The sequence below is a fragment of the Rhineura floridana genome, chromosome 9 (genome assembly GCF_030035675.1).
Source record: "Rhineura floridana isolate rRhiFlo1 chromosome 9, rRhiFlo1.hap2, whole genome shotgun sequence".
NCBI classification, from domain to species: domain Eukaryota; kingdom Metazoa; phylum Chordata; class Lepidosauria; order Squamata; family Rhineuridae; genus Rhineura; species Rhineura floridana.
Window position 1 is genome coordinate 105388174 of NC_084488.1, and position 12734 is coordinate 105400907.

Here is a 12734-nt window from a genome sequence, read left to right on the forward strand (position 1 = left end):
TAGAGAAGGCCCTGTCCAGCAAATATGATATAGTAGAGGGGGGGTCAGTGAACCCACTCACACATTAAAATAATTTGTGATGGGGTTGCAGGGCCATGTGGGTAACCTCCCACCACTCATGTGTCCAACGAGCATGGAAAAAGCCCTACACATGTACCAAAGTATGAGCACAGAGCTCTTCCACATGACGGGGAACTTGCCATGTCTCCCATACATATATACTCTAAAGTGCAGTGGGAGGAGCACAGCTAGTGAACATGTCCCCATTCCACAAACACACATACACACCCAAAACAATAAGGGTTGTTAGTCTGAGCATCCCTGATATCAAACTATATAGTAAAGTATGGCATTTGGCCATTGTTCTGATTACCTTGGTACAGCCACTGAGTCTTCTGTTGTTGTGAGGCCTAGCTGGCCATCGCTGCCTGCACCCCAGGAAAAGAGCTGGCCTTGGTCACTGAGGGCAACGCTGTGAGATTCTCCACAGGCAACATGGACTATATGTTGATCAGTTAGGGCACCAATTTGCTCTGAGAAAAATAAGAAAAATGCTGCTGGGACACATTAAGCAAGAAAACATTCATTACCCAGTGATTAAGTTTGTGGGGAGACAGTCCAGAAGGAGATACATAAAGTTTAAAAAATCTAATCTACTATACATTTTGGAAAGTTGTTTGTCTGTTTGCTATGCATTTGGACACCTCTTAAGATATCAAAACCAAATTTTGCATGATGGTTCCCGAGATCAAGAAGCAGCTTTTGTTCTATGTTTGGATATAATTGGAAGCCATTTTGAATGAACATGGTGGAATGAAGCTTTCAAACCATGTTGATTTTAACCACTGATTTCAAAACTGCAAATTTTTTGGTTTCTTAGCATTCACGTATCAATACCTTGGCACAGTCATGAACCAAAATGAAGACAATAATCAAAAAATCAGAAGAAGGCTAGGACTGGGGAGGGCAGATATGAGAGAACTAGAGAACAAACTGGCAGGTGGTTCCATTTCGGGTTAGTTATTTTTGCTTTTTTTTGCTTTGCTTTTTCTGTTCTGATTTTTTCTCCTCCTGAAAAATAATGATATCGTTAATAATGTTTTCCTTTTGGAAAGGAAAGCAGCTTTCCCTCTGCCCAGTGCCCACTCCCACTAATGATCTGAAACGAATACGGATGAAAGTTAAAGAGGAAAGCACAAAAGCAGGACTACAGCTGAATGTCAAGAAGATGAAAGTAATGACAACAGAAGATTTATGCAACTTTAAAGCTGACAATGAGGACACTGAACTTGTCAAGGATTATCAGTACCTCGGCACAGTCATTAACCAAAATGGAGACAATAGACAAGAAATCAGAAGAAGGCTAGGACTGGGGAGGGCAGCTATGAGAGAACTAGGTCCTCAAATGTAAAGATGTATTACTGAACGCTAAAGTCAGGATCATTCAGACCATGGTATTTCCAATCTCTATGTATGGATGTGAAAGTTGGACAGTGAAAAAAGCGGTTAAGAGAAAAATCAACTCATTTGAAATGTGGTGTTGGAAGAGAGTTTTGTGCATACCATGGACTGCAAAAAAAAGACAAATATAATTGGGTGTTAGAATAAATTAAACCAGAACTATCACTAGAAGCTAAAATTATGAAACTGAGGTTATCATACTTTGGACACATAATGTGAAGACATGATTCACTAGAAAAGACAATAATGCTGGGAAAAACAGAAGGGAGTAGAAAAAGAGGAAGACTGTGATATCCCTGTATATATAATACTGTAAATATGGTAAATGCGGGTTTATTAGAGTATATGTGGTAAGCAGACTGAGTGAGAGGGGGGAGTACATGCATTGGAATGTTGAAGAATGTTGTATGATGATTGGCTGAGCGTTTGAGTGTCTAAAGGTATACATGAGAGGATGACAGTTGAAGTGGGGTTCAGTTCATTCTGAGGGTTCTGGAGGGTTGGTTGGTTTTGGAGAGGGTTGTTGGGTGGATTGGATTAGGTGGATAGTGAGGCAGGTTATTGATGACTAAGAAACATAAAGAGTAACGCATCTTATGAAACCACACGCTTGTTGACTATACCTTCAAGTAATCTTGTTATTCCCTGTGTATATAAATTCATTAATAGGCAAAAAAAACCGTGCGGTTTAAGAACGTACCTATAGCCCACAGATATTTCTATCAAACTTTAAAAAGCAGGGAAATTGGGCAGCTATAGTGAATGCACCAGGGGAGCAGGAGACCTGACCTCCTCTCTGAGATATTGGACTGCCCTACAAATTTGTCAGAATGCAAACACAATTTGGGTTGGTCTTTCACAGTCCAATCCACTTACTGTGTAGCTTGCAAGAATGTGATAACATGTGCCTCTGAGCATACGGTTTACTGAATTCAGTGCGATTTACTCCTGTGCAATCATGCTTAAGATAGGTAAAACTGACTGGGGGAGAGGGAGGGAGGGCTGGAGTGGGCAGGGGAGGAGGAAGAAGGAAGAGCGGAGGGGAGGAGGAAGGTAGAGGAGAGGGGAAGGAGGGAATAAAGCAGGTCTGATTATTTGCATGCTTATTGAGTTCAATGGGATTTACTCCTATGCAATCACGGTTAGGATAGGAAAAACTGACCATGGGGAGGGGGAGGGGGAAGGGGAGGGGGAGGAGGGGGAAGGAGGGGATTGGAAGGGGTTGGGGATGGGGAGGGAGGGGCAAAGGAAGGGGGAGGGAAGAGGCAAGAGGGAGGGAATAGGAGGGAGGGAATGGGAGGGAGGAGAAGGGAGGGTGGGTTTGTTTGCATACTTTTTGAGTTAAATGGGATTTATTTCTGTGCAATCATGTTTGAAAATGGAAATAGACTACCTTCAAGTCAATCCTGACTTATGTTGACCCCATGAATAGGGTTTGCATGGTAAACGGTATTCAGAGGTGGTTTTACCATTGCCTTCCTCTGAGGCTGAGAGGCAATGACTGGCCCAAGGTCGCCCAGTGAGCTTCATGGCTGTGTGGGGATTCGAACCCTGGTCTCCCAGGTCGTAGTCCAACACTGACCTGGTGGAGGGGCAGGGAGGGGAGGGGGAGGAGATTGGGTGGGTGGGTACTGGGCAGAAGGGAAGCCCCTTTATTTATTTATTTATTTGATTTATATCTCGCCCTTCCTCCCAGCAGTAGCCCAGGGCGGCAAACAGAAATGATAAAAACACTTTAAAACATCATAAAAAGACCTTAAAATACATTAAAACAAAACAACAAAAACATTGTTTTAAAAGCTTTAAGAAAAAGGCTTAAAAACATTATTAAACAAAACATTAAATGCAATTCTAACACAGATGCAGACTGGAGTAGGTCTCAACTTGAAAGGCTTGTTAAAAGAGGAAATTCTCCAAAAGGTGCCAAAAAGAGAGCAGACAGAAAAAGGAAAACATTGTGAACAGTATCACTGCTTTTCAGCATTTCCCCCACCTTTTTATTCTAAGCAGGCACATGTAGTCTCCCACCCAAATTTAAACCAAAGCTGTCCCTGACCACATCCACACCAGGCCTTTATTTCATTTTGGACCGTCATGGCTTCTCTCAAAGAATCCTGGGAAGTGTAGTTAGTGAAGGGTGCTGAGAGTTGCTAGGAGATGCCTTGTTCCCCTCACAGACCTTCAATCAGAGTGACTGACTGTTAAACCAGTCTGGCCACTGAAGCTCTCTCAGTGGAATAGCAGTCTCCTCTCAGCACCCGTCACAAACTACACTTCCCAGGATTCTATGAGGGAAGCCATGACTGTCTCAAGTGAAATCAAGTCTGGTGTGGGTGTGGCCCCCTGATTAGCCAAGCCCAGCAGCTGTGAGGCTTTTAGAACACTGACAGTTGGTTCTTACTTGAGCATGCCCCACGTTATTATAGGCTTCCAGCCAAAATTTCTTAAATTAATTAAAAATCAGCCAGGCATTTTTTTTTCACTTTTAAACTGCAGAAGATGAAGGACAGAGTATGGGGCAAGGTCAGTATTAGGATTACAGGTACTCTGTGAACATGGATGATTTTTAATGAATTTCAACAAATTAGGAGAACTCTCAGAGAAAAAAGTCCAAAAGGGCTCTGAGGGTTCCCCCCCCTTTTTAGAATTTGAACTCTTGATTCTCTCTGACTGTTTTGTGTATCACCATGAAAATTGACAGGGTTGTTAAGCAAGCGTTTCTGAGTTCAGTACTATACGTTTTGTAAAGTTTTGTTTTGAAATGAGCTTATGGGAAGCATCAGAATGGCATGGGGGGTATTTTCAATTTAACATTGCGGAATGTGAAAAATCCACGCTGGCTATAGTATACTGCCACTCTCGTGGCTGTATAATAAATAGTTCTTGGTTTACCAAAACGCCTGATCCTTGGCTGGGTTTTCACAGACTAGAAGGGTGGGCAGGGCATATACAGGAATACCCCGCTATACGGACCTTCACTTTACGGACACTCATGAGTACGGACATACTTACAGTGGCACCATTCTCCTGTTGACGTACTTCGCTTCGCAAGAACGGACACTTAACCTTTGGTTGTGGCCTGTTCTTTCAGTGGGGGGGTGGAAAGAGACACGACTGCTCGACCGCGAATCAGCTGGGAGGCGCGATCGCAACCAACTGAGAGGCGCGGCAGCAAATTTAGTGCAGGGCTTTGAGGCTCCGTGTGAAGGACAGGTGGCACAGTGGCAGTGCAAATGAAAAAAAGGTAGTGTTTCACTTTAAGTACATTTTCGGTTTATGTACTCGCTCTGGACCCATTGCGTACGTTAATGCAGGGTATTCCTGTACCAAGGTTGGGAAACAGTATCAATGGTGACAGCGGTGAAGAGATAGTGTAACATCATCAGGTATCCAGAGCAACCCAGGGCTGTAATCTTTATAGGCACAAAGTTACAGGGGGGTTGAGGCCTGTAAGTGCACCCAGACACAACGTAGCAATAAGCCAGGAGGAGACGAAGGCACAATCTCAAGGCAATATTGTTTACAGGGAGTGTCTGGTGGTGCTGCCTAGCAGGGGGATCTTGAGAGATCTTTGCTAGAGCCGGTGAGAGAACCGTTAAGAAACCAGGACCCTGAGGTGGGACCGTGACAAGGTGGTGTCCACGGAGGGATCCTGACAAAGACTAAACAAGAGATGGGTTGATTCCATAAAAGAAGCCACAGACCTGAACTCACAAAACCTGAACAGGGTGGTTCACAACAGATGCTATTGGAGGTCGCTGATTCATAGGGTCGCCGTAAGTCGTAATCGACTTGAAGGCACATAACAACAAAGCATTCCCGAACAATGTCAGGTGTGAGGCTGCTGGTTAAAAATAAGTATTTTACTTTCATCCAGTGCTTTTTTTGTTACAGTACTCACCAGTATGGAGCACTGGCACCTCTTTTTGCTGCCCATGGCAACCATTGTGGGTTGGCACCCACAGCAGCTTTATAAAGATGTGAGTACCAGCACTTACTTTTTTTGCAAAAAAACCCTACTGCTTTCATCTGTCTTGAAACAAGACAGGCTGGTGGGAAGCAAGCTGGTTAGAGCAATGTAACTCAGTGCTGCTATTTGATCAGGATCCACACAGCTACTTTAGGGCTCATGCAGTTGAGCAACTGTTTTTCCTTAGAACTTCTATCCCTCATCACAGACTGAAAGTTATTTGCCATGTGACATGGAAAGCCACTATTTGGGAAAACCGAAGTCCAAAATTCCCCTTGACATGGAAAACTGGTTCCACACTTCTTTGAATCTCAGCTTTAGAATGTGTAAAGGCCACACAGATGCAATCCCTAACAGCAGTGCTGGTTAAAGCAGAGCTAGCCAAAGTGGTGCCCTCCAGGTGTTTTGGACTACTACTCCCATCAACCCCAACCAGCACTGCCAATGGTCAAGGATGATGAGAGTGATAGTCCACAACATCTGAAGGGCATCACATTGACAACCCTTGGGTTAGAGGAAGTCATAAAGGCTGAGGCTTTCCCAGTCCAGGAAAGTCACTGCTACTCAGGAATAGATGCAAACAGACTGGGGTATCAAACTGCAGTTTTAATTTGCCCCCACTCTTTATATTACCTTTTAAATAAGTAGAATAGTCAGGCTTAATCAGAAACACCATTTCTATTAGATACAATTTTAACCAAATTTGGTTCATACTTGCAGCACTCCCAGTGCTATGGAAACAATAGATCCTTTCACATCTTTGGGAGAGGTTCCATGCATTCAATGAATGCATGCTGTGGGGGGGGGGGCAGGAGTGGGTCCCTCATCACAGTACATCAAGGGGGGCCTAACCCTCCAAACATCTAGAAAGGGAATGTTCAGAAACCTGGAAGTTGTTAGAGCCAAACAGAGCCAGCCATGTTTGTTTAATTACACATCTCTCCTGTTCATGCATAAAGCAGGAGATATGAGGAATTTTAATGCCAAAAGGGATGTGCTCGTCTCTCATCCCTCCCCTGCCTATCTGGACGACGACAATGACCGTCGTCTGACGCTGCTCTTGAAGATGGTCCAGAGTCTCCAGAGAGTGTAGAAGTGGTTGCTAGCCTCGTAATTGGGATAGATCAATGGGGCTATGTGTCACTGGACGTGAATGTGCTGCACTGGCTGCCTGTGAGCTACCAGGCCCAATTCAAGGTGTTAGTACTAGCATATAAAGCCCTAAATGGCTTGGGACCCAAGTACCTAAAAGAACGCCTTCCCCAGTACCAACGATCTCAGAGCCTACAATTGGAAGGTGAGGCATTGTTGCTGGTGCCACTCTGGGGGCTGCCCAGTTGGCATTGACCAATGACACCTGATGAGGTGTTCTTGTCCCCCTCATTATTGACTTTTAGGAGGAATTTAAAAACATTCCTGCTTACCCAGGCATTTGATGGCTGAAAGATACTGTTCCTGGCAACCTGAAAACACTGAGAGCATGACTTCTCGATGCCACACACCCTCCGCAGGGGTAAAGGACCTATTAGAATGGTCCACCCCAGGCGCCTGATGGATCCGGATGGATTCCTGACTGCGCTTGGGGATTTGGAACCTGCTGAAGGTCGTCCGGTCGAAACCCTGGTGACGGAGTGGAACGAGGGAATCACCAGGGCATTAGACCGGGTGGCTCCAAAACGTCCTCTCCCCCTGAACAGAACTCAGACAGCACCGTGGTATACACCTCGGTTGCAAAGTCTGAGACAGGAGGTGAGACGACTAGAACGCCGGTGGCGGAAATCCCGCTCTGAAGATGCTTGAACACAGGTTAGAGCAGCAATAGCTGCCTACCAGGTGGCAATAAAGGCAACAAAGAAAGATTTCTTTGCTGCCTCTATTGCATCCGCAGAGTGCTGTCCCAGGAAGCTGTTCCAAGTGGTCCGAAGCCTGGTCGGTCCAGTCGCTCAGGAACCCTTGGAGCATTCAAAGGCTTCCTGTGACAAATTGGCAAGGCACTTTGCCGATAAAGTCGAACACCTGAAGAACTCGATTCCGTACGCTGTGGATGCAGTAGAGGATCCAGAGTTAACCAGTTGCAATCCGGTTCAGTGGGATCGGTTCCGGCCTCTTCCTTCTGAGGATGTGGACAAGGTACTTTCAACGGTGAAGCCTACCACCTGTCTGACTGATCCTTGCCCATCATGGTTCCTTATGAACTGCAAGGAGAAATTGGGCGAAGGGATCAGGGCGGTGGTAAATGCATCCTTGAAGGAGGGTGTAATGCCACCGGCCCTCAAGGAGGCAATTATAAAACCCATTCTAAAAAAGTCCTCCTTGGATCCCCAAGGTTTGAACAACTTTCACCCCATTTCGAATTTGCCATTTTTGGGCAAGATCATTGAGCGAGTGGTGGCTAACCAGTTGTCAGCACACTTGGATGAAACAGATTATTTAGATCCATACCAATCGGGTTTCAGGACTGGACATGGTACTGAAACAGCCTTGGTCGCTCTGGTAGATGATAAGAGGAGGGCATTAGACAGGGGAGAATTCACCTTTCTTGTCCTCCTGGATCTCTCAGCGGCTTTTGATACCGTCGACCACGGTATTCTGTTAGATCGCCTGGGGGGATTAGGAATAGGAGGCACTGTTTTACAGTGGTTCCGTTCCTTTCTCTCTGACAGGCATCAACAGGTAGCATTGGGAGATGAGGTTTCAGACCCTTGGCGCCTCACTTGTGGAGTACCACAGGGTTCTATCCTCTCTCCCATGCTATTTAACATCTATGTAAAACCGCTGTGAGCTATCATCAGGGGTTTTGGGCTGCGGTGTCACCAATATGCTGATGACACGCAGCTCTATCTCTCCTTTAAATCTTCACCGGAGTTGGCTGGAGAGACCTTGTCCAAGTGCCTGGAATCCGTGAGTGGGTGGATGGGAAGAAACAGGCTGAAGCTCAATCCTGATAAGACCGAGGTGCTACTTGTGGGTGACAGGGGAAGGTTGGGTGTTGCTGACCTGAATCTTAATGGGGTAAAATTGCCCCTGAAGGATCAGGTCCGCAGCCTCGGGGTTGTTCTTGATTCCAAGCTGTCCATGGAGGCTCAGATTTCGGCAGTGAGCCGGGCAGCTTGGTATCAACTACACCTCATACGGAGGTTGCAACCCTACCTTCCTATTCATCAGCTCCCACTGGTGGTACATGCCTTGGTCACCTCTCGATTAGACTACTGCAATGCGCTCTACGTGGGGTTACCCTTGAAAACGGTCCGGAAACTACAACTGGTGCAGAATGCGGCGGCACGCCTGCTTACAAACAGCCGCTGCCGTGATCACATCACGCCGGTGTTATTTCATCTACATTGGCTTCCAGTTGTTTTCCGGGCCCAATTCAAGGTGTTGGTCTTAACCTTTAAATCCCTATACGGTCTCGGCCCAGTTTACCTGAAGGAGCACCTCCAGTACCACCAACTAAGCCGCCCGACCAGATCAGCCACACAGGGCCTTCTCTCCGTCCCACCAATGAAAACAGCTAGGTTGGTGGGGACTAGAGAGAGGGCATTCTCAGTGGCGGCCCCCACTCTCTGGAACTCCCTCCCGTTCGATCTTCGCCATGCCCCTTCCCTAGATACATTTCGCCGAGACTTAAAAACATGGCTCTTTGGACAGGCCTTTGGGGTCCCCGGGGTGGGCTAATTTCTTTATATTGTTTTAAAATTGTCTATTGATGGCCCTGTACTGCCGCTTTTTAAAATGGTTATTGTTGACTGCATTGTATTTTATTATGTATTGTATTATTATGTATTGTTGAATTTAATGTTGTACGTCGCCTAGAGTGGTTTCAGCCAGATAGGCGACACAAAAATTAAATTTATTATTTATTATTATTATTTAACATTTTTTAGAATATTTCTGGTTTAGAATATTTAAAAAAAATTTTTTATGAGTTCGTTCAGGAGGAATATAAATTGAATGAATGAATCAAATTATCTCCCTGTAGTCAATTGCCCAGACTCCATTTCCTGCCAGCCTGGCTCCAATGTAAGAACTGGAGTGAGCTGGGAACGAAATGCCTGGAATAATTAACCACTGGATCATAAGGCGGAGGAGAGTTGGGCACATCTCCCTACTTTTGATATTAAAATTTAGATGAAAATCCTACCCTCCATCCACACTGCCAGAACTAGAGGCCTCTACTTGAAGACCTCCCACAACGGACAGCTACTACCACCTCTCTCGGTAATTGGTTTCACCATCAAACCGTGCTTACTGTCAAGACATTTCTCCTAAAGTTCAACCAAAGTGTACTCTCCTGTAACAGGAGACCATTAGAACTAGGGCAGCAGAGAACAAGCCTTTGCCCATTTTCATTTGCACAGTAACTCTGAGCTCAAGTGAACAGTGAAAGTTTTACCAATACTGTCTAAATGACTGGCAACAGCAGCTAAGGGCTCAGGCTGAAGTATTCCCCAGCCTTGCTTGCAAAGATGTTTTAACTGGAGATAAGGATCTTTTGCATGCAAAGCACGTGTTAATATTTAGCTACCCAGATTCCCAGAGGAGGTTCCCAGCTTGCTAGGAGTACACCAGGAAGGACAGAAAGGCTTTTATACAGATGGTGTCCCATGAAGAGGTTGACATTGCTGCTATGAACTTGTTAAACTGAAACTATCTGTTCAGGAAAACAGCTTCCATTTCACACTTTCAGCTGCTGCGGACGTAGCAATGATTCACAAGCAGATGGAGCAGTTCCTTTCCAGATGGAATGTGCTTTTGGGTCTAGCAGCTTGTCACTTTAATGCCATTTGGGATCTGGGTGGGGGTGGCAAAATAATTCCCACAGGGGGCCTGAATCCCCCAAATGAAAATCCTAGGACAGAAAATACTAGTCCTAGAAGAAGAGCAAAGCGGTGTAAAATGAGGACAGTTGTTCAACTCATAAATCATTCACATTTTCTTCCTTCTAGCTGCTGAACTACAACACCCTTTATTTATTTGTTTGTTTGATTGATTTATATCCTACCTTTCCTCCCAGCAGGAGCCCAGGGCAGCATTTATTTTACCTTAATTACAGTTGCTAGGATGAAATCTGCAGATGAGGACATTTCACTGGGCAGAACCATCTACAACAACTTCTGCTGATGTGGCACCTTGCAGCTGTTTTTTTTTTTTTTTAAATAAGTTTTTATTGAAAAGTTTTCAAACACAATCAGGCCCATGGACCAGAAAAAATAAGAAATGAAAAGAAAGAGAAGATGCTGTGGAGAAGGCAGGGCAAAGAGTACATATGATTGCAGATAGAGAGGAGATGAAATAAACAATCTTACAAAGTTTACAGTTTTCTAAGGGGATATAGGATAAACATTAGGGTGCAATCCAGCTCACCTTTCCGCCGGGCTAGGGTGAGCTGGATGCCATGGAGCACTGGCTGCGAGGGCTCCACCGGCCTCTGGCTACCATGGTGGAGATGTGGCTCTGCTAGGAGCCTGCCGACACCATTGGAAGTCTGCCGTCCTGCCAGGGACAGCCAGTCCAGCGGACGGAGGGACAGCAGAAGCTGTCAGAGGCCCCAAAAATGGGGTATGGCAGGGGAGGAGCCACAGGAGGACTTACAAGGGGACTTACACTGAGATCATCCTTGCATCCAGACCCCTCCCTCGGGTCCCAATCCTCCTGCAAATTCTGCTGGCCTTTTGGCTGGCAGAGTAAAATAATTTTAAATATCCCCCATTGTGGCCTACAGGGTGCACTTACACCCCGGGAGGCCTAGTTGCTGGAGCCACTGCTTCCCAGCTGGCTCGTGGGTGGCGTTCAGCCAGGCCGGCAGCTCCTAAGCGGGAGGAGGATCCTGCAGAGCTTTTCGCCGGCTCCTCCTCTGCTGGCTTCCCTGCAGTTGGATTGCTCTGCCCATCATAATTTCCAAATTATACCAATTGACAGAGCAGGTCCACAAAACTACGAAATCCATTGACTCACATAGTCTTATGGCAGGGATCTCCCATGTATAATCAATAAAATTAAACTGCATGGCAAAACAAAAAAGCGGTCTCCAGATGTTTTGAACTACAGCTTTCATTGGCTCCAGACTGCAATGCTGTGCTGTAGGTTTCCAAAATGCACGAGGACATAGAAACCTCAGGCCGCCTCAGCAAAGAGCCTCTTTCTTCTTCAGCTGACAAATGATTGGCATCAGATAGCTTGTGACAGCGCTCTTTGGTTGTCAGACGCACTCACACAAGCAGAGCCCTGTTGCATCAGACTAAAGGCCTGTCTAGTCCTGCACTCTGTTCTCTCACTGACCAAACAGATGTTGCTGGAAAGCCCACAAGCAAGACATGACTGCCGTTGTACTTTCTTCCTTATCATCGTCAGAAAGTGGTTAAAAGAGTAGAAACAAAACAGTGGCAGCAATGGAACAAACTGGCAACCGAAAGCATATTGAAACAAGAACACTATTAATGTTCCCCCACTTGCCAGAAACATAAGCATTCTTCGACAAAGTTATCATAAGGTTGGCGGCCCGCTCTTACCCGTATCATGGTAGTTAGCTTTACCACAGATACTAAGTCGACCACTTTTATTAACTACTCCTCAACCATTGACGAGTAAGATCTTTTCCAGTTATTTGCAACTGTTATCCGAGCAGCACATAAGGAGATATTAGGCCATTTCATAACCAATAGGTAATATCACATTTTCAAAACATCCAAACAAAATGACAATTGGATTCATTGGCAAACGATAACCAATGATATACTCTGTTTCTTTTACAGTATCATGACAGAATTTTTGAGGCTTTACACAAGACCAGAAGATGCAAGATGTGTCTGCGTTATTGACTTTACATCCGTTTTAAATTTTTGAGGTTCAATTTATGTTTTAAATATTGTGTATTTTTACCGTTGTAAGCCAATTTGAAACCAAGATGGTAAGAAGCAGCATGTAATTTAAATAAATAAACAAAGAGTCTAATCAGTCTACTCCAGCCTTTCCCAACTAGTGGGCCACCAGATGTTGTTGGACCACAACTCCCATCAGCCTCAGCCAGCATTGCCAATGGTCAGAAAAGATGGGAATTGTGGTCCAACCACATCTGGTGGCCCACTAGTTGGGAAACGCTGGTCTACTCAAAATAATAATAATAATAAATTTTATTTTTCAGTCGCCTATCTGTCCGGGTTAGGGACACTCTAGGCGACTTACAACAAGAATAAAAAACAACACATATATATATATCAACACAACCAAATTTAAGCTAAAAACCATCCTTCAGTACATTATAACATAAAATTAATCGGTTCCAATCTTGTAGGCCTGCCTGAAG

General features: G+C 45.1%; 1 protein-coding gene across 4 annotated transcripts in view; it reads right to left on the bottom strand.

The window, feature by feature from the left end:
* Positions 1 to 12734, bottom strand: part of LOC133363727 (probable E3 ubiquitin-protein ligase HERC3) — a 72283-nt gene that overhangs the window by 37321 nt on the left and 22228 nt on the right. For all 4 annotated transcript variants that reach the window (XM_061583038.1, XM_061583040.1, XM_061583039.1 and 1 more), the window contains one exon: positions 374 to 533. In XM_061583038.1, the coding sequence (XP_061439022.1) occupies positions 374 to 533 (160 nt within the window). The remainder of the gene's footprint in view (positions 1 to 373; positions 534 to 12734) is intronic.